Below are 21,832 nucleotides of genomic sequence, written 5' to 3' on the forward strand. Positions count from 1 at the left end.
TAACTAACCAGTGAGTCTGTCTTTGAGACGCTGGTGTTCTTCTTTCTCCCGGAGCAGAGCTTTCTCTGTGTCTGTGTGAGCTGCCCGGCAAAGCTCAGCCTCTTTCACAGCTCCAGCCAGGCGGGTACGAGTCGACTCCACCTCTGCCTCCAATGTTTCACGAGTCTGACGCTCATTTTCCATTCGGGTTGTTGTTATTGCCAACTCTGACTTTAGGGTGGTCAGCTGGTTATTGCAGCTGAAGACAGTTTGGGTCAGGGCCTCACTGTTGAGTTTGAGATCTCGCCGAGCATCTTCGAGCTGCTCCTTTAGGGCCTCATTCTCCTCTGCAAGGTGACCCTCTTTGAGACTGCTGTTCGCCTGCAAACGCTCAAGGTCTGTCCTCAGGATGGTCAGCTGCTCCTGTAATGTAGCAGTCTGCTGGACCAACTCCCTCTCTCTATCGCTGGCCTCAGTAAGCTGAGACAAGGCCTATGGACAACACATAAAAGCATGATAATACTGCCTCAATTTGACAGGTTGTCTTCTCAGTGACTTATTCCCAGAAAGTAATGTCTAAAAAGTAACAATCATCTCTGAACAACATACTATACTGCATCATTTGTTTACACAATTCTTTAAAAAGGACAGTTTTACATAAAAACAACAGCAACAAGTGCAAACTATTAGAATAACATTTGACAATAGAATAAACTATTAAGCCTGAAATACAAAAAAACCCATTGAGGATTACCTCACTGCTTTTGCTCATGTTTCTTTTGCTCTCCTCTTCTATCTCTTGTTGCTTACGGAGGTGGCTGTTGAGCAGATTCTCCTGCAGGGTCCGTGCACTGCGCTCCTGAGCCAACAGTCTCTGGGTTTCACTGTGGTCTTCTTCAAGCTAGGTGGTAAACAAATAACCCACAAATGTAATAATCATACACGGACAAGTCAACTAATAAAACACTCAATAACAAAATATCACATCAGCACGAATTCCAAATAAATCTCACATGATTAGTTACTGCAAAACAAGCCCCACCATTATAATGGAAACGGCAAACAAATAGAAGTTAAATTGAAGAGAATGTACCTGTTTCATGTTGTTGACAAGTGTTCTCATCTCCAGCTCCAGGTTCCTGAGTGTGAGCTCCACCTTCTGTCTCTCCTGTACCTCCACCTGGTGCTGCTCCTCCGTCCTCCTCAGCTTATCTCTGGTGGTGTTGTACATCATGGTGGCGTTACGGCGATTCTCTTGCTCCTGTTTCAGCTGAAATCTGCACCAAGAGTTAGGCAGAAATTTCAAGTCAGTAAATCGCAACACAAATCAGAGCCTCGTAAAACGGGCAAACATGAGAGACAGAATGCACATCAATATGAGAAGAGACCAAAACAGTGTAAAGAAGAAAATCCAGAACACAGAAATGTTCTAGTGCTTGAAAGTAAGAAGTCGTTCTCACTTGAGGTTTGTCACTTCAGTCTGCAGTTCCAACTGGTTGCGCTCTAAGGCTGACTTTACATCTTTAACTTCTTCCATAGAGCTCTTCATCTCTGCCCTCTCCATTTCCAGCTGGTTCACCTTGTCTGCCAGGTACCCGTGGCGACTCCTTGCCTTTTGGATGGAACGCTCATATTCATGGAAAATGTTCTGCAGTTTCACCATGCTTCTTGAGTCTGTGAGATACAATATGGTAGAATCTGTAGAGCCATTGTTCATGTCTCGCAATGTCAGCAGCGTAAACCTGATCTCACTTTCAATGTTAGTTCATGTACACACATTCTGCAAAAATTAGCTGGTTGTTACAAAGTCCTAAAAAGCAGAACTAATGACTTATTATGTATTTGAATGAGATAAATCTGTACCCAAAGTGGTTGAGTCCAGCTTCTGAATGAGGAGGGATGCATGACGGTAGCCTGAAGTGGGTGAGTCGATGTCATCGGTGGCTGTGTCCGATGACTGAGTGAGTTCATCAAAGTCTTCTGCCATCTCCACTTCTTCAGTGTTCTGAGTATGGAAACAAAATGTGACCTTATTATTACTCAGCTTTCCATACTGTACAGTATACTCAAACTTCCAATGAGTTGCTGAAAGAATGTGTGCTTTACCTTGCTTTTCTGTTGTCCACTGGGTGGCAACCTGAGGTCAGCACACACAGGAGAGAAAAATAGGATATTTGGAAAACTGCTGAGACTTTTTAAAAGATGTGAGACATGAAAAGCTGTTGGAAGTGTAATGGTATAATGCAGTATACTATTCAATTTTGAGAAAACCAATGGTTAGCCATGCAACTTTGTAGGAAGGAAAGGAATAAAAATAAAGACAAATTGCATCCTAATCACCCAGCACCAAATATCGTATAGGTTTGTTCAGACTGAATGCAACTTGTAGTTCAGCTCAGCCACGGCTAGTAAATTGTCTGATACTTATTTGTATTTGCTTATTTTATTCATGAATCTGTTGATCACAAACCACTGATGCACATAAAAGATCTTATAATTTATCAGCAACTTTAACAGTTTCTCCACTGTCCCTCATGTTTTTGTACTTATTTCCCTTCTCTCTGTATGTACTTTATGTGAAGTACTACAGGTTTTGCATAATTCAGTTTTTTGTACAATTTGATACATTTTTCTCTTGCACTGTGACTTTTATTTTGTGGTTCCAGAGTGAATCTTTGTTCATATTCAGTTGTTTCTTTCCATTGACTATGTGTACAAATGTATACATCACTTTGCATTCAGTCTAAACGCACCTCATGGGTTAGTGACAGAGAGGTGACACTGATATAGAAAGTGGCATACTGCATATATACCTTCCTTCATCGTCCGACACTTCACTTAAAGTGCTATCGTCAAACACAGAGAGAGGATCTCCGTTAACATGTGTGTTGGTCTGAGGGGCTCTGCTGGGCCGGGCCCCTCTGACCAGCTCCAGCTGTAAGGTCTCCTCTACAGCTTGCTTCTCTTGTATGTTGCTATTGCAGGTCTGCTGGATTGGGGGCTGGAACTGCTCTGGAGCCCTGGTGGTGCTATGGAGAGCAATAAACCTGATAGTCAATGAGCTGTGACCTCGACAAGTCTGGGCCTTTGGAGGCAATAATAGAAAACTTAGAGCGGACTTTTCCTGCGGATTGTGTCATTGAGACATAATGCAACAATTAAGAGTGGTTAAAAAAGGACAATAAGAAAAAAAACTGATTGCATAATTTTGAATATCTGACTAGAGGAGGACTGTGGATGTGTTGTTTTGAAATTTTATGAGTGACAGTTACTTTACTCACAACCTGTAAGGGCCTAAAAATGTACAAAAGTAAAATATTGCATACCTCTTGGCGGCCACAGGCTGCTGTTCCTGGTGAATTGCTGCTCCAGTTTGGGTTGACAGGGATCCTAACCTGGTCTCAGGTTTCTCAGTACCAACTTCTTCCAGTGCCTGTTCACCAGCATCCCAGGATGCACGGGACTTTTGCACTTGCATTGTAGTGGTTGTTGTCTCTTTTCCAGCCTGAAAAGACCATGGGTAAATATTTGATAACTGTACTTGAGAGATTCATCCCCACTGAAACAGGTTGGGGCCAGCCTTTTAAGATGCACATTGGAGCGGGTACCTGTACACTTTGTCATACATAATTTAGTATCACCCCTCCCTTGGGAGACCTAACACCTTTGTGTCGTTACCCTATTTGACATGGTAATTTCAGTTAATTACAAAGATGCACTGCAATGCTTGCTAAGGAATTCCCAAAAAACTAAACTGAGAAACTTGTCAATTTTGAATAGTCTGAGTGATAAACATGCCCAAATCTAGAAATGACAATGTTCTTGTGGAGATCTTCCCAGTAGTAAATCCAGAATTTGTAGACATTATAACTTAAAACATCTAACTTAAGAAAATTAATTCCACAATGACTCAATGCTCCAATACTCTCTTTTAAAAGAACCATCTCTAGCTGTTTATATGAGATGCTCCTTTCTATCTATGTTCCATATGTTAGTTGCTCTGTGCAAATTCAAATGTTAAATTGTGCATAGAGATACGCAACATATTACTTCTTTACACAGAGACACCTAAACATTTCAAAGGCTGGCCAAGGAATAAGTCTTAGTCTGTTCTTAGTCTTCTGAGGAAATGCCTGCATGTACTGTATAAAGACCAACTAAAGCACAGCATGCATGAAAAGGTTAAAAAAAACAGCAGTTGCCATATCATCACCACAGCACTTCTTTCCAGGGCAAAGAAGGCTATTCTTTACAACATCTTCACATCGCAAACGTAGAGCTTATAAAACATGTTAAATCTAAAGATGCATGCAAAGTTCATGCATGACAACAGTCAAGATTCTGGCTTGTCTGATTGTACAATTAAGAATGCCAAACAAACATCAACCAAATACATTTTAGGTGCAAATCAGTACAAACAGCTTCTCTGGTGTAGCGCAAATGATATTCAAACTAATGTTCGGTTCTACCTTCTTTAAAGTTGGTTAAAGTGACACAAACATGTACAGAGAAACATGCAACATCAACTTTTCTACACAAAATGAAATGTAAAGAACAATAATATTAGGACATGAAAAAAGAACATTTAACAAAGAGAAAATAGATGAAGTCATGATGTATGGCCAGTCTGGGCCACACACACAGCTGAGTAAAAGAAGGAAATTAAGAACATGAATGAAATCAGAAAAAAAGAGAAAGAGATGCAATCTAGAAGTGACTATGAGAAGGGCGGCCGTCCTCTACCTCTTTCTGGAGTTGGGCCTTTTCTTCCTCCAAACTGAGGAAGACAACCTTCAGCATCCCTACCTCAAGTTTAAACCTTCCCATGTCCTCTTCCAGCTCTTCATCAGAAACACCTGGAACAGATGCTGAACATCTCCTCAGTGAGGGAGGCTGAGATACATTAACCTCCACGAGATCTTCTTCAGCTTCACTCAGATCACCAGTTGTGTCCTTTAATGCTGGATCTATGTGTTGTTTGGTCTCACTTTTGAAGACTGAGTTATGGTCACGAGCATACATTGGTATGGTGTGCCCATCGGTAAAAGCTTTGGTAGCATGATTCATGCTGTCCGTATTCTCTCTCTGTTCTGTAGTGAGCTGTGGTGAAGGAAACTCCAGTGGATCATCAGTGAGTAGATCTGGCTCCTGATGAATGCCGCCGTCACTGGCTGACTGCTCACAGCGCTGCATCCTGTCCTCACATACGGAGTTGTCAGTTGACTCTGCTGCAGAGTCCTCCAGCCCAGACTCTCTCTGCTCAGGTATTGTGAGAAGAACAGTGCTCCTTGCTCTGGCCATAGGACGCATGATGATTTCCCCTTCCTCCTCATCACTTGACTCTTCTTCTGCAGAGGTGCCCTCTTCTTCTGTGACGTTTTCCGCAGGATGCCTTGATTTAAACAGTTCTCCAAACTTCTCTTTTAATTCACCAGCAACATTCTTGAAGGTGGATTTTACCTCCCTCTTCTCCACCTCTACCCAGATCTTCTCATAACGCTTTTCCCATGGGGCGTCATCGCTCACATTACCTCTGTCCTCAGGACTGCACTGATCTCTAAACTCCTCATCCTGTTCTCTGCTGTCAGAGCCCACACGGCCAGATTTATTTAGATCTGACTCACATCTGCCTACTGCATCATCTTTCTCCTTTGATGGCATGGGTGGACAAGGAAAAACACACAACAGACGAGAAAATAATGCAAAAACCAAGTTTTGATACAATAATCCCATAAATATGGAAGCATTTATAATATGCTCATAAACTTGCTGATGTTTTACATCAAGAAGACATCAAGAAAAAGAAGAGTACTTACAAGAAAGCCATACAGGAAATATATTTGTCACACTGTGAAATATGTGATCCTGACTGTTTCACTTAGTAAATGCTCAATTTTGGAGATGACAAAAAGAGCAGCTTACTTATATCTAGCCATGACTACTAACGTGTGGCAGGTTTGGCCTGGCTTAAGATGTTCCAAAATACTCCACTTTCATATTTGTTTCTGTTGCTGAGCATCAAATTAAACATTATGGGTCCTTAATGAAAGAGGGACTTGGCAAATCAGCGTTTCAAATATCATATGCACAAATTTACCAAAAATATGAACTGATGACGCATTTTAATTTCCTTGTGAATGGGAAAGTATGAGCGCTTAGGTTTAGTTTGTCAGAATATTAAACAAAAAAATTGTTGCAATAAGTATGCAGTGATAATATTCTCTCAGTGTTACTCACCTGCTGTGGCTGTTCGTCAATTTGTAGGCCACTTTCACTCTCTTTTATCATCTGTGAAAGTTCAGGGGAACCTAAGAAAGAGACGGAGGCCTTACACAAAGCGCAGGGCATTTGCACACAAAAAAGCCTGCTAACAAAGATCAACGAGCCTCACCTGGTTTAGGCATTTCTGGAAGTGCAGCTATATTTTGGAACTCATTGTCAGGTTGAGTCTCATTAAAAGGAGATGTGATCTTGTCTGGTTCCCAATCTGATTCTGAATGACAGCAAGTAAAAAAAGAGCAGCAGTCAATAATGATACTGCATTCTTTGTTTGAATAGTGTGTACATGCACTGAAAACATCAGAAAAGACATAGAAGGCCTCATGACACTTTACCTTCTTCACTCTCTGGTTTCTGAAGCACTGTCTTCCTTGCACGAGGTTGGGGATGTGGAACGGGCCGAGAAGGTGTACTGGGCAGTTTCTTGTCAGAGCTGATACTTCTCTGAGGTGTCAAGGGTGCTGTGGGAGCAACATCTTCATCTTGCTCCTTAACAGGGGAATTGGAGAATTCTGGGGACTCCTCGAGTCCAGGGGAGGTCATTCTACGGCCAGGTAGGGTTCTCTTACTCGTAGTACTAGCCGAGTCCCAGTCGGATGCGTCTGCGCCATTAACACAAGAGGCTACAGGTCATGGAACAAAATATGACACTGATGTTTGCTGAAGGTAAGAGGTCAGTTTACATTGGGATCACTACACCCCTGTGCCCTGAGTGTATACTTTTAAATGAGATACTCACACATGGCAAAAGATCTGGGATTGGCTGTTACACTAATGCATACTAGTAAACTGAGGTCTCAAAACAAATACTACAACTACCAATGTACACATTTAAACTGATCTAATCAGCTTGTTTATCTTTACTGACCTGCTTTTTTAGCTTCAAAATTTGTAATGGCAGACACAAACAAGGAGTAGAATGTCAGTGTTGCATCAGAAGCTTAAAAAAAACACAGTAGCTCCAAAGACGTTGAAAAGAAGGTGTAAAAACATGAATATTGGGTGTTGTTCTGTACATATCAGACCACATAAAGGACACTGACAGACAGAGGGACTCGATGATCAATAATTTCTTCCATCATCGTTTTATATTTAAAAAGGGGGCACACCAAAACAGAGCACTAAGTGGGGCTTGTTGTCCAATTTACAGACTAAAAAATATAAAAGCAAAGTAGAAAAAACATTTGTTTTTCTTACCTTCAAGATCATCAACATCACCCAGACCAAGCTCCTCCATTAAATCTGTCAGTGTAAACAAAGCCTAGAGTTAAATCCAAACAGTTCTTCAGATAAACTTGTCTATTTTAAAATGTAATTTCATTCACCTTTTTGTCGACTGGAATCTCCTTCAAGTTTACTCAAAACACTGAGCGGTTCCCATTTTGCCTTTTCATTCTAGTGGAAAGGAAAAGCAATGTCATTTGATTCCAGCAGATCACAGTTGTTTTTTTTTCCTTTTGTGGCAACAGCGGCTAAACCTACCTCTTTCAGTTTAATACCGTCTTCTTCACCTCTATTGTCATCATTACTGTTGTTTCCAGCTGAAAGACACAAGACACGTTTGTTACATCTGAAACAACCTTTTCTGCAAAAAACAAATCAATGTTTTGTTGAAGCTGGATGAGTTTGCCAGAACACTGGAAAAAGCATTCCCATGCAAATGAGCTTATGGTTAACTTAGCATGAAGATCCCTGTTTAGGCATCAGACAAGCATTTAGATTTTCCCGCACAGTTACATTCACACACAAGTTCAGCATCAACCATGATTAATATTATTCAAGAAAACACCGTCTTAAAACAGGCAAGTAGAGCATGTGGCTGTTTAAATTTTCAAACTTGGGAAATGGGATTTAAGTGCAGCAGGCAGGACGGAGCAGTGTATGCTGCATGCATTGTTTTTGGTGACAATGAGGTGATGGCTGGGCCTCTGGTATGGTCAACATGCCGTTCCTCTGACCTAAGAGTCAAGACATTCATACCCTCTCCCTGCCGGCCTCCTGGCCAGCCTACACTCCTCCAAGGCTCTAGAACTGCCATCCTATTGCCTCGTTCCCCTCTTAAAAATGAGGGAGTATAAAAGAAGTCTACAAAAGAAATGCAACAAGTTGTTGGAAAGGCCGTTTTGACTGACTGACATTATTTTGGACTGCACATTTGACATGATCTTTTGACTGAAAACAAGAAGCTTGAACCATTACTCACAGACAAAATTAATGCATGCATTATCACATTAACGCAGAGTTTTCTATGATTATGATTCAATACTGCCACATAATTTCTGCAGCATGAAATGGTGCCTGGAATGATTTGACTGCATTAAAAATATAAATTAGAAAGTAGACTTACTTTCTTTAATGTCTTCCTCTGCAGTGGACATTGCTTCTTGAGTCTGCAAGTTTTGTTTCTCTTCATGTGGTATATTGGACTGTTCAGAGTGGGACTGAAAAAGAAAAGACAGTTTCTGAGAAGTATGGAAAACATTTCACCCTAAATGGTATTCAGAAATGTTGCTTTATTGCACCTCAGAGTCCCACGAATCCTGCTCGTCCTCGTCCTTCTCTAGACCCAGTTCAGACCGGAAATCTGTTCAAAAGATGTCAACTTGTGAAAAAGTCACTTTCAGGACCTGCCATCTACCTAGGTTGGATTCAAATCAACTTTGGGTGACAATCTACTCTTTTACTTGTTGACTATCCTGACATTAACATAACATCTTTATTAGATTTGAGTTATGAAAGTGTTATTGCAGTAGGTTTGTGGAAGACATGTGAACCCCAGAAACTATGAACTGGGCACTGTTAAGTCTGAAGATGATGGAGGAAAATTAATGAAAGTTTTCTTTGGGGTTTTGACAATAAACACAAAGTGCCTAACATGGCACTGTCTTGGCATTCTTCACTCCTTTAGCACTCAAACAGACTCCATTGTATATGCAAATTAGAAACTCAAGCTATTTCAAGTGAACTACATAAAGGCAGATTCTGTAGCTTTTATATTTTTGTTAAGGAAATCTGAGCCTAGGCAGAAAAATAGGATATGGTAACATGAGAGGGTGCTATATAATCACTTGCATTTTAAATAGTGGTGGATGCAATTAAAAAAATAATCAAATTAATTACAGGTTTTGTAAATGATTCATCACAATTAATCACATTTTTGTCAAACAGCAATATTTGACTCAACAAGTAATTATTTTCAATTTAAACAAATTTTGATTTACAGTTGAATCAATGACTAGAATAAACGCGTGTATAATTTAAAATTTATAAAATTAATACAATTTTCAAATGGGAAATGTAGAAAAAAGTGATTTGGATGATTTCAAGCCTGGATTTAGTTTTTTTTTTTTTTTTTTCCCACTGTATGGCTATAACACAAGCATAAGTAGTTCAAGGACTTTTAGAAAGTTGAAAATCCACAGATTCATACTGTTTTCAAAGTTTTTGGCTCTGATAAATGATGTCATTTTGATGGTTGTTTTTTTAGGAATATAAAATTTTATTTATACACAATAATATTCTTTCATAAATTAAAAGTGTCTAATTAAGTTATTAAAAGATAGACATCTTGTGGTTTAAATTATTACTCTGCCAAGGCTCCATCTCTTTGGCAGTGTAACAACTTAAACCACAAAATGTTTGTTTCATTTATATTTATCTGCGTTTTTTAATCTGTCTGCTACATTCATAGATTACTGCAAACTCAAAATGCAATTTTACCAATTCTATTCAATATTTTACGACTTTTTGTAAACTAAAGCACTCACAGTGTCTTTTAAAGTGGTCTATTATGGGATGGCTAAACCGTTAGCAGGACTGTCGTAGCTAACGTTAGCTCTGATGCTAACAGCAACAGGTTTCGCACTGAAGTGATACCGTGGGCTTGAAGTGCTGCAGTAATCAGAAAATTATTTTTTGCACAATTTGCAAACAACCACTCTTTTATCCAAGCTGACACCGGGAAGATTTTTAAAATAAAACTTTCCTCCCAACAAGCACAATGTGTCTCATCTTCCTTCACTGTTCACCAAAACTCCTTGTGCAATGTGCACTGTGTATCTTCTTCACTGCAGACCACAGACCGTATGCTGCAGACAGACTTTATTTACTATTGGGCTGGAGCGTTCATCAGTGTTACCGGTGTGCCACAAATTAGGGAACTGAGAAAGGTGCGATTAAACGTGTTAACTTATTGAACGCGTTCTTTCTTTTGTAATTAATTAATCGAAATTAAGGTGTTAAAAGTCCCAGCCTTCATTTTAAGAAATCTGACATGTATCCAGCTTTGATACCTACACTTACCTTTTCCAGAAATTAATAAAGCCTAAAATTATTTTTTCCTTTAAAACAAAATGGGAGGTGCTACGTTTGCTATCTGCAAGCTTTTCAAGGTAGCCAACCGCCACTTTGCAGTGGAGAAGGACTAAATTCAGGTCTTAATATTATAAATGCTGAAAAACCAACATTTTTTATAATAAACATGCAGCTGCTGCTTCCATTAAGAAAGAACTGCTCCTTACCTCTTTTATTATCTTTAGAGACTTGTGCCTCAGGAACAGTTGAAGCAGCATCAAGAGACTCTCCGCTCTCCTCAGGTTGACCATCCTCATCTGATATGTCTCCTTCCTCTGCCTCATCCTGCTCTGCCTCTTTGTCATCATCATCATCGTCATCTTCAGTCGAATCTTCTTTCTGTATAACAAAGTAAAATTGTATTCATAATTACATACTTTAAAATTGATTCTACAGAGAATGCGCGGCCACCAGGTACTCTAATGAACACCAAAGCAGTAAGCAAAGAGTAACAAGTAAATGGAACAAATAAGTGTGAAGAAGGTGAAACCTTGAGTGCTTTCAGAGGACTCATTATGAGGAGTCACACTATGTGACACAAATGTTATTGTACAACAGAAAAAAGTTTGTATTTTACCTTAATTTCAGGCTTTGGAATGCCTTTTTGCTCTGGCCATCCCATGCCTGTGTTTTCTGCCTCATCAGGAGAGTCTAAATCAACATCGTCAATGTCAGTCTGAGGTAACATTTCATCAGATAATGTGTGGTGTCCGGCAGTGACATCATCTTTGGTAGGTGGGCTGTTTTTCCTTATTGGTTCTTTGTTCAGGTCATCTGATGATACTTTTGTTCGAGTAGCAATGGCACTTATATTTTGAAGTGGAGCATATGCAGTTAATCTGGCCTCATGTTCATCGTCACACACTTTGACTGTGGCGCTGGCAAAGTCGTACTGCAGCTTTTGGTCCATGCTGTCAGAATCCTCGCTTGTCTCATCGTCTTGCCTTTCTTCATCCGGTTCGACATCCTTTGCCGACTCATCACTTCCATCAACAGCAGAATGAGGAACTACTTCATTGTCTTCATCACTTTGATTGTCTTCTATTTTAGCTTCTTTCTTGTCCATTGCGCTTATCGGCCTCGACAAATTGGCATTCCCACACTTTTTGTCTTTGTCATCCTTCGTTTTCTGCTTTTCTGACTCATCACTTTCATCTTCATCATCCCAACTACTATCATCGTTTTCATTTTCGGAGTCTAATTTTCCAGACATTTGTGACAACTGACCAGCTGATTCAACATCGTTATTATCTGCCAAGGGTGACACTGCAGGGGAGGGGTCATTGGACTCTTTCTCAATACTTTCTTTATCATGTCCTTGCTGCTCTTCAGTCTGGTTTGCTGCTATAACATTAGCCTTGGAAATTGGTGACACCACTTCACATTTAGTGTTTCGGCTACTATCATTTTGGTCCTTATTTTCAGAGGAATCCCACTCTGATTCATCTGCAGATGCTCTACCTTCTTTGTTTTTGGGCTGAGGAGAGCTTGTTAAACATTGTCCTAAAAATGATTTCTGATCATCTATAACATGCTTAGGTGAGCTACATTTTGGAGAAGGTGGTACTGGTGAGGAAGAATCCCATGAGGTATCTCGGGGGTCTTCATGTGGTTGAGGTGTTGTGATTTTTGAATGCAGTGATGTTGCTTCTGGCTGCAAATCTGGTGCCACGGTGTTGTTTGTCTGATCAAGAATCTCATTGTTTACCTCATTCTCTTTGTCAGAATCAATGTCCTCTAATGAAGAGCCCCATGAGGACTTGCGTTTCTCAGCCTTTTTGTTTGATCCAGCATCATCTTCACCATCAGAAAGACTGTCTGGATTTTTCGTATCAACCACAGGCAACACATACCTTTGATTAGCAAGTAAAGTGTTGCAACCCAATACCCCTGTTTGATTATCTTCCTCAGTATCGCTGTCATTCCACACTGTATCACCACTGTTCTGTTTATCACACCAGGAGTCATCCTCGTCCTTCTCTGCTTCCCTCTCAAACTCTTCCTCCTGAATATGGCTTTGTGTAGGCACATGACCTCCTGTTGAGCCCTGGTTTGAAATGACATTTTGATCAACTGATCTTAAACATTCCTTCGCAAGGCTTTCGTCTTCGTCAGAAAATTTTGATTCTACCCTAATGGCTGATACGACACAATCCTCCACTACATTTAATGTTGCTGGCATTGCTTCCGCTGGGCCGAGGAGGTCAGTGTTTCGAGTCTCTGTTTTGGCATCTTTCTCTGAGGCATCTGCATTTTCATGTACATCGTCAAGAAGAGCTCCACTGTCAGAGATGTCAGTACCACGTACATTTTGGCCATCAGTACTGTCAATAATCCTAAGGGCATCAGTGACTGAGGGTTTTTCCACATCATCAAAGACGGTAGTGCTGGCCTTGACAGTAGCCACACACTGCTCATCCTCCTCCTCCTCCTCCACAGACCCATTCTCCTCTTCATTTTCTTCCCCTTCTTCTTCTTCTTCACTTTCTTCATCGTCTTCTTCATCATCATCATCATCATCCTCGTCCTCCTCCTCATCTTCATCATCATCCTCATCTTCTTCCTCTTCTTCCTCCTCCTCCTCCTCTTCTTCTTCTTCTTCATCATTCTCTTCAGAGTCCTCTGCAGCTGAGTCCTCCTCAGAGTCAGATCTAGTTTTACTACTTGAAGGTTGCTCTGAGTGCGTTCCTTTCCCCTGCTCAGCTGAAATGTGTGATTGTTTGAAGTATTCAGGAAAAAAAGAAAGAGAGAAAGTTGTAACAAAACTGCAACTGGCAAAGCTTTGACAAATATTTTACCTTTCTGTAGTTTGAAAGTGGAGTGGAAGTCAGCTGGGGTGCTTTGGAAAGGAAGGAAACAGGAGAGGGATCTACTGGGAGCTGTGGAGTTTTGGTGGATGATGAAGCCTTTGGGAGGGATGGGATTCTCTGGACTCTATTTTCATTCTCTGGCTCAGATTCTGTACCACTCAGGGATGTGTCACGTAGCACAGAAGCTACAAGGCAGGTAGGTATAAATGATTAATGAAACAAATTACAAACTATGGAGAGACACTAATGAGTGAAAAATGCTTAAAGATTGCTGGTACCTTTTCCCTTTTTAGATGCGATCATTTTGCTTAAGTTTAACTTCTGAAAGTCAGAACACCAAATAGAGGTTAGAGAAAAGTTGAAGACAAAACACAAGTCACTTAAAATATGCATAGAACCAACCTTATTGACTGAAACAGATTCATCATCATCTTCTGATGATGGCCATTCATCTGCAGCACTTTTTGACATGCTGAGGAAGAACAAAATGCTTACAGCTAAGAAGTCAATTGTAATTATAAGTTGTAAGTTGCAATGGGAAAACGTTGCTCACCGACTTAGTGACTCTGACTGAGAATTGTCTTCAAAATCTGCAACAAAGCAGAAGAACTCACTCTCAGGTTAACATCATCTGACTCAATTTCAGCAAAGTTGATATGATATTTAAATATTACAACTATCACACAGCGAGATCTTCAGAGCAGAAAAATCATGTTGCACACAGTTCTACAACCTAAGCAGGAAAGAAATGCTTTTCCTAAAAACAGGAGAAGGCTGATCACTCATCCTCAGTGACTTTTAATGATTTCCACTGGCAAGAAACTGACAGTCTTTGACTGATTTTGCTAACAAGGTTCATCTGACAAAAGTAATACCTCCCCCTGCTTCATTTGCTCCATGCTCTAGATCCAGTCAAGAGGTTATGCATGAGGAATAAATAAAATAATCAAAGTCAATAATGAATAGACACAATAATAAACACATTTCTTCAGTACAATGAAAACCCCATACCATCTTTGTCAGTTGCTGGTCCTCCCAAAGAGAAGCCTGCTTCAATGTCTTGGGAAGGACTGCCCAACATTTTTTCTTCTTGTTGCTTGGACCTTGAAATGACAGAGAGGCCCCATCGTTCCTCTGGGTACCGTGTTCACTGATGAGGAGGGAGCAACTGCAGGAGAGAGAAGACACTAAAATTTGCTAATGTAATAACCCTGAGTGTGTTTCAGCAATATGAAAAAGATGTACAGTGAGAATATACAGGAACTCAAAAAAATGATTCTGAATGAAAAACATTCAATTCTTAAAACAAAATAATTTCATGGGTGAAATTTGATTATTTAGTTCTTTCAGTAGCGAGTTTCACTTGCACACCCCAAATACAGACACACGAAAATAATATTCTTGGAACGAAAGTACAAAGAAAACACAACTTACGGATGATGCCCATTCATCCCTGCATAGTCATCTGCTGACCATCCTTTGGTATCCTTTAGTGTGATATCGGCATCAAATTGCAGCAGCAGCCGCACCATATTAATTTGTCCATTCCCAGCAGCTATCATTAATGGGGACCTGAAGGGAAAAAAATCAGTGCATAAATGCCAGCACACCAACTGGAATCAATGATTAGGCCACATGAACACCATTAAACATGTAAAACCAATGTGTTGTTTAGTACAGACCTTCGGTCTTGGTCCATAAAATTCACATCAGCACTCTCCTTAAGGAGAAATTCAGCCATCTCAATATGGTCTTCACGGACTGCTACAGTCAAGGGGGTGAAACCCTCCTGAAATGAAGACCATAATCAAAACTTTATTTAAGGGAATTTTGCTGTAGCCTACAGATATACATGACAAAAAGAATAATTTATGCAACAGACACAAAGACGTTCTCCCCTAATGCCCACACTGTATACATTTAGTCTTATGAAATCATCACTAAAATATATTTGACAACATGATACTAGATTTGTAATAATCAAAGAGTGTCCAGACGTTTGGCATCAGATTAAGAAATTATACCAAGTTATAAAGACAGAATCACCTTATTTGGGGTATTGATTTCAGCCCCATGTTGCAGCAACAGGACAGCAGTGGAGATTGATGGGATGTTTGCTGCTAAATGTAGGGCTGTATTGCCATTAATGTCCACCAGGTTGGGCTCAGCATGATTTTCCAGCAGTATGTTCACACAGTGCTCATGCTGGCACTGCACCGCCTGTTACAGTGAATAATTAACATAAATTCAGAGAGAAAACTGAGGACAAAGTCTTGAAACAATACACGAGGGAAAACAGTCAGCGATGATGTGTTATATTTAATTAAGAATCACTTTGTTTTAAGGTGTCATAATCCAGGATTACCTTCATTAAGGCGGATCGATTTTGATTGTCGCAAAGGTTAAGCTTGGCTTTGCTCTCAACGAGGAATTGCACCACCTCGCCATGACCACTTGCACAGGCAATATGAAGTGCAGTTCTGCAACAGTAAAGAGAGAATTCCTCGTATGCAGGAATGCTTGTTCTTACTAAAACAGCTTCACTTACCCTTAAAATGATTGTTAAAGAACTTGTTAAACCTTACTGGTTCATCCTTTCAAATAGTTTTTTTCAAGGTTTCATGACTTGACCGTAGAGCTTTAACTATTTATCTGTGCTATCTCTCGTTATGTGTGAAGCATGGCTCTTATTTGCAAAGATTTGTCTTTAAACATCACTATCATTATTGCATTATATTAACTTGACAGATGTTTTTGCTATCAAAAATAATAATTCCAGTAATTGCACTGAAATTTGGGATTTCCTATCATAAATGTCTTGTGTGATATGTATGCAATGTCAGGTCTAATACTAACATGTCATAATTTAAAAAAAAAAAGCATGATTATTAGTATTACTTAAAATTGGTTGAAACAACAGACAAGTTCAAGTCTTACTCCCAGTGTTTTCCCCAATTACAAGCCATTCTGTAAATTACCTCAACTGCTTCACTTATAGCACTCAGTTACTTCTGACACATACTCATTGTACATAGTAACTAGATCCTACCTTGAAACATAAGTAGTCCAGAAACAATGGGGTGTCATGTGCATTTTATTTAGTGCTTAAAATAGCTGATAGTTTGCTGTTAACAATCAAAATGTAGGTGACTATTAATCACAACGCAACATATTTAAAAAAAATAGCCTATACTCTATATTACACACAAAAATATACACTACAGCTGACATGCCGATACGAAATGCATATCATAGTCTATTGGTTTTTCCGAGCAAATGACTTCAAATCAACAAATGTGTTACTGAGAAGAAAATAGTCTATGGTTAGTTCTGTCAGTTAAAGACTCAGCATACACAAACAGTGGAAAAATAAATAGCTCCAAGAGAATGCAATAAATGTGTCAATGTTAAGGTTTGCTGTTGGTAGAAATTATTTCAGAAAACTTTTACTGACATGACACCAAGTGTTTTGATCCCACTTACCTGTTCTCCTTGTCCAGTTGATTGATATCATTCTTCTTAGCAAGCTGTTTCAGCTTTGCCAAATCACCCACTGAGGCAGCCTTGTGAACCTTCCCGAGGTCCTTGTCTTTCAGTTCATAACCAACAGACAGTACACTCCCATTGTCAGGGGTACCGGACGGGTGTTTCTTTTTCTTTGTAAAGCTGAATATCTTCTTCATTGTATATGGCAGCACAACATTGCTTTTGCACCGTCACGACCTGCCACTCTTCTGGTGCTGGATGATCACCACAGGCGGCTCTCCCATCCCTAAAATAAGACGTGCAAAGCGGATTAGAAGCTGACAGCACGACGGGGCCGCTTGATATAAGAGCTAACGAACATATGTGCCGCAAAAAAATTTCCTCACAAAGTTATATAAAGTGAGGTTGCTTTCGCGTATCGTGATCGACTGCACACATCATCATGTGTCTTATCTAAGTACTTTAGGTTACGGCAAAACATAGCAGCCATGCTAGCGGCAGCATCTGAGCAGTGCTATGCTACGTGTCCTGTCATCTGTAGACCGTACCTTTCAGCAGGACGTCCTTTACCAACAGCACCTGGGCTTTAAGCACGTTAGCGTTTCATTGGTATATTGACTTTGATGCGATTGCGGCACACAGAAGCCGTTCTAATTAACGTTAGCAAAGGTCAACGTTGCTTTTATGCAGATAATTAGCAGCATAGCTTGGTGGTTACCCGTTGCCATGGTAACTGACTGTACAAATGATATGCGACAGAGGTTATCCACTGAGCTAATATTCAGAATTTCAAAAACCTATTTTTTCACTGCTATCACACGATGCGTATTGTCATAACTGCACTTAACATGTAAAAGGAATAAAAAGAAAGCTTTGGCCATTGTAAAAATATTATTTAAAGTTATATTACGGATTATCTGTTGCCTAGCAACATAATCTCGCTTCTGATGGCTCAGTGCTGCGCCTCCCACGTCGTCACTTCACCAATGATGCAAACCGCCACATTTAAAATGAAAGGGTAGACCCGAGCACAGCGGAGATTGTCTCTACAGCTCGGAAACACCACAGCTAATTTGCAAAACACAAAAATACTTTCGCTTTTCCTCCAATACGCGTGCAGGCGTCCGACGCTCCATGTAAAAACCCTTTACGCTGCTAACGCGGTGCTAATTAGCAAACGCTAGAGCTCTGGCTACAAATCAAACCTTAGACGGATATTAGATTAATTACAATGATAACTGGAAGACGAACACAAAGTCAGTATGTGAGAATACAACACTTTAGCTAACGCGAGCGTGTGTGTAATTGATGCTAACTACTGTATAATAACTCAAACACTGACCTGTTGATTGTCCAAGTCAAGTCATTATCATCACAGAGCAAGCTTGAAGCTAACGAAGTACACTTACAGACGTTTGCTGGCTGTTCAGTTTTCAAAGAGCCAATCAGAATTGAGTTCGAGTTAATGACAGCTGTGACTGACAAATAGGCGGCTTCATTTTCTCCTAAGTTTGGTTTACAAGTCACGGAGGATCGTTTGGGTATGATTTGGAACATAGGCATAAGACACGCCCCGTTGAGCTGCGTGTCTATCGTGAGGCTAAGCTAGTGGGGACAAAATTTCAGTGCATTCCGTGGACGGAGACGGTGCGAAAACGAAAACAAGAAGTATGCCGGCTCATTGTGCTGCATACAAATGCAAAGTACGTCGGACGACTGAGACAAGGAAACTTGGAATAACTTTTCATAGGTAAGATTTTTTTGGCTCCTTTTCATTATTAAATCTTGTTGTGAGCTAGCTAGTTCGCCACTAGCAAAACACTAACGCGAGCTAGCAGCTTGATAACCAAATACCAGACGATTAATAGTAGCTGTAGTATAGTTGTAAAAGCAGTAGTAGTAATACTAAAAGTACAAGCAGTAATAGTAGTATAAATAGCCATTAGATTCATAGAAGTAGTATAGCATTTGTAATAGCAGTGCCAGTATCAGCAGCAATAGTCGGTGTACTACCACCACTGCTACTAGTAGTAGTCGCATTACTATTACTATTACTAGTACTACCAACAGTAGTAATAAAGCCTAATTCATATAAATCCAGATTACCATCTATATTCTTCCTCCAAACCAATTTTATGATTGGGATTACAGCCAGTTCTATAGGACTGCTCTCAAATAATGGGAAATGTTACTAAACAAGGTTATACTTATCAGATTAAATAACTTTGGTCTTCAGTATATTGGCTAATTCGGTTCTTTGTTCTTAATTTAATAGCATGATATCATTTCTTTTTAAATATGTTTTTGTGTACATGCTTATTTACTTCTCTGTCTACTTTTCTTACTCTATACAGGTTTCCCAGAGACTATGGGCTGAGGAGGAAGTGGGAGGTAGCTCTGAGGAGAGAGGGGTTTGCTGCAAATGATGAGTCGGTGCTCTGCAGCAACCATTTTCAACCTGATGAGTTTGACAGGGCTGGGCAGATTTGCCGGCTTAGACCTGGTGTCATTCCATCAGTGTTTAACTTCCCGGCTCATCTTAGAAGAGTAGGTGCTTTATTTACAAGGATGCAGCAACTCAGTTTTATTGAGTTTCATTATTTTCATGACAATTTACACTTTTTCTGTTACTTTATAGATGACCCACTATGATCCAGTGCACACTTATTTTTCACCCTACTTGTGATTGTATCCCTGCTTTCATGCTAGTAGTATTTATATGCTCGTTGTATGTCTAAGTATTTAAAATCATTTTTGTCATACTTAATGATTTTATATGAATCATTCAGAATCAACTACAATGCTGAGATGCTAAAATCTTTTTATTTTCTTTAAGCTTTACACATGTCTTAGTGCGTCATCTGTACGTGTGCACACACACACACACATATGTATATATATTTCCCTGTGGGATTAATAAAGAACTATTTAAATCTATATTCTTTTTTTCTTTAGCCTAAAGCAACAAGGACCACAGCAACCTCAAGGAAAGCTATGGAGAGCCTACACATCTCTCAGCATGCCACCAAGAAAGAACCTCAGCCTAATGTTGACCTTGTGAGTATTTGTACTTGATAAGTCCCCAAAAGGTGAGAGGATTATGGGCGTGGTCTCAATATGCATGGTGCTGGCAGTGGGATCTATGAATGACTTTAAAATTGGTGGCCAATCACATATTTTTCATTTGTTTTTCTGCTAGGACCACAACTATTCGTTGCCCAGTTCTCCATCTGTTTTGAAGGCCAGGTTCAGTGAGGCTGCAGCCAGACTGTGGAGCATGGAGAAGAAGAAAAGAAATGCGGAGGTGCGAGAACGGAGGGCAAAGACCACTATAAAGGCTCTACTGAATGTTCTGAAAGAGAAGAACCTACTGACTAAGGAGCTTTGTGAGGGGCTGCGAATATACTTAGGTATGATGAAAATATTGTTTACTTGGCACCCTTTGTCAGACTACGTTTTTAGTATTTAAGGATACTTACTTATTTATGCAAATTGAATTTCAGATCTCCCTTCAGCCTCTCCTAAAAGAGGAAGCGTGCCGTGAAAGCCTAGTGTCTGAAGCTACAAAATCATCGTTCAGCAAGAATGACCCATCTTTTGACCCTAAAAAACAATGGTGGGTTGGTGATTCTCTCGGATGGCAATGTTCAGGCGGTGAGAGCTGCTGAGCGGGCCATTTGCCATAGTCCTGGGCACGTACCACTTGAGTCTGTGGTCACACTTTTTGTCCGAGAAGAGACTGGTACAGAGGACGTGTTTTTACTCGGGGAGTGCATCGAGGAAACCCAGTTTGGTACAGAGAACCACCAGTCTCTCTTGATTACTTACATTGTGTCAGTGTTCTTAAAAATAAGACTGAACTACATTGCCAGACTAATTTCCCTTGATTTACAAGGTGAAAGTACAAGAAAGAAATTGTGCAAAATGGCCTTCTTTTAGGATTTCTAGCCATGATGGTGTATGAAGGTGAAGTGTGACTTGGGGACACACAACAATGTACGTGTTTCTTGTAAATGTCAGTGAACTCTATCCTGTTCTATTTTATCTCCATGTTATATGTATATAACAGCCTAGAGCGAGTGATGTAAAACAATAATAAATAAATATTAATGATAAATAAATTACATTTACAATTAAATCATTTGATTTAAAACATTTTCTACATAAGTGTATTTTTATCTTTCTATTTTTATTTCATATAGGTATATATGTAAGTATTTACATTTATATACATAATCGCTGAACATAAAAAATTCCCTGGCCTCTGGACCTAAACAGTAAGATAACCGAATTTGCATACTACATTGGTAGGAAGCCTTTTTACATTTTTTTTTAGATCAAATTTCCTCTATTAATGGCATGTGTTTTGTAGTTGACAATAAAGTAAACCACATGAAAACTGGTTGAGAAATGAGCAAATTATGATTTGTTTTCAATGTACAGTACATGGATTGCTTTTTATGGGAATGTTGCCCCCTCCAAGATGGGCGCCACGTAGGCATGTCGCTTAGCCAGCTGCTTTTGGAAGTGAAGAGGCAGCTTGTTGTGTAAGAGCAAAAGTCTACCACTTGAGGGTGACATTTGTGTTGAAATCCTGCTTTCACTAAAGACAATATAGACAATACTTTATACACACGCACACACACATTCAAATCCCTACAGACTCAATGACTTGTGTCTGTGTCAGGGCAGATTTTTTTTAAATCTCACCTATCAGTTTGTTTTCCAAAGTGAACTAAGTGATAGGATGATGAAAATTCTTTAAAAATACAAATATGTTTATTGGATTGCATTATATATAAATTAACATTGGTCGTTTGGTGTGGTCACTTCAGCTTTGTTTTTCAGACTGTGAGATTTGTTTGAATTGATTTGTTTGACCTCGACTTAAAACTGTTCTGACTTCCTGATTTTATTATAGTATC

The 21,832-nt window shown here is 39.7% G+C and overlaps 1 protein-coding gene and 1 long non-coding RNA gene across 2 annotated transcripts in view; one reads left to right on the plus strand and one right to left on the minus strand.

The window, feature by feature from the left end:
- The window catches only part of si:ch211-272n13.3 (ankyrin repeat domain-containing protein 26), a 28,193-nt gene extending 9,837 nt beyond the window's left edge, over positions 1 to 18,356 (minus strand). Inside the window, 32 exon segments of the mRNA XM_051951881.1 lie at positions 9 to 471; positions 734 to 880; positions 1,073 to 1,256; positions 1,440 to 1,653; positions 1,843 to 1,984; positions 2,086 to 2,116; positions 2,793 to 3,008; positions 3,306 to 3,484; positions 4,786 to 5,628; positions 6,217 to 6,287; positions 6,371 to 6,472; positions 6,594 to 6,860; positions 7,456 to 7,500; positions 7,584 to 7,653; positions 7,741 to 7,799; positions 8,239 to 8,343; positions 8,606 to 8,699; positions 8,781 to 8,842; positions 10,779 to 10,950; positions 13,410 to 13,606; positions 13,700 to 13,742; positions 13,824 to 13,893; positions 13,975 to 14,011; positions 14,297 to 14,323; positions 14,433 to 14,499; positions 14,502 to 14,589; positions 14,856 to 14,993; positions 15,104 to 15,210; positions 15,468 to 15,641; positions 15,787 to 15,901; positions 16,905 to 17,193; positions 18,250 to 18,356. Of these exon segments, the coding sequence (XP_051807841.1) occupies positions 9 to 471; positions 734 to 880; positions 1,073 to 1,256; positions 1,440 to 1,653; positions 1,843 to 1,984; positions 2,086 to 2,116; positions 2,793 to 3,008; positions 3,306 to 3,484; positions 4,786 to 5,628; positions 6,217 to 6,287; positions 6,371 to 6,472; positions 6,594 to 6,860; positions 7,456 to 7,500; positions 7,584 to 7,653; positions 7,741 to 7,799; positions 8,239 to 8,343; positions 8,606 to 8,699; positions 8,781 to 8,842; positions 10,779 to 10,950; positions 13,410 to 13,606; positions 13,700 to 13,742; positions 13,824 to 13,893; positions 13,975 to 14,011; positions 14,297 to 14,323; positions 14,433 to 14,499; positions 14,502 to 14,589; positions 14,856 to 14,993; positions 15,104 to 15,210; positions 15,468 to 15,641; positions 15,787 to 15,901; positions 16,905 to 17,104 (4,729 nt within the window). The 5' untranslated portion in view covers positions 17,105 to 17,193; positions 18,250 to 18,356.
- Positions 18,357 to 18,468: 112 nt separating this feature from the next.
- Positions 18,469 to 21,309, plus strand: LOC110964974 (uncharacterized). The gene is made up of 5 exons (XR_007943697.1): positions 18,469 to 18,657; positions 19,262 to 19,454; positions 19,863 to 19,964; positions 20,107 to 20,317; positions 20,411 to 21,309. It is a non-coding gene; the product is annotated as an uncharacterized LOC110964974 (long non-coding RNA).
- The last annotated feature ends 523 nt before the right edge of the window (positions 21,310 to 21,832 follow it).

The sequence above is a fragment of the Acanthochromis polyacanthus genome, chromosome 8, assembly GCF_021347895.1.
Source record: "Acanthochromis polyacanthus isolate Apoly-LR-REF ecotype Palm Island chromosome 8, KAUST_Apoly_ChrSc, whole genome shotgun sequence".
Taxonomy (NCBI): Eukaryota; Metazoa; Chordata; class Actinopteri; family Pomacentridae; genus Acanthochromis; species Acanthochromis polyacanthus.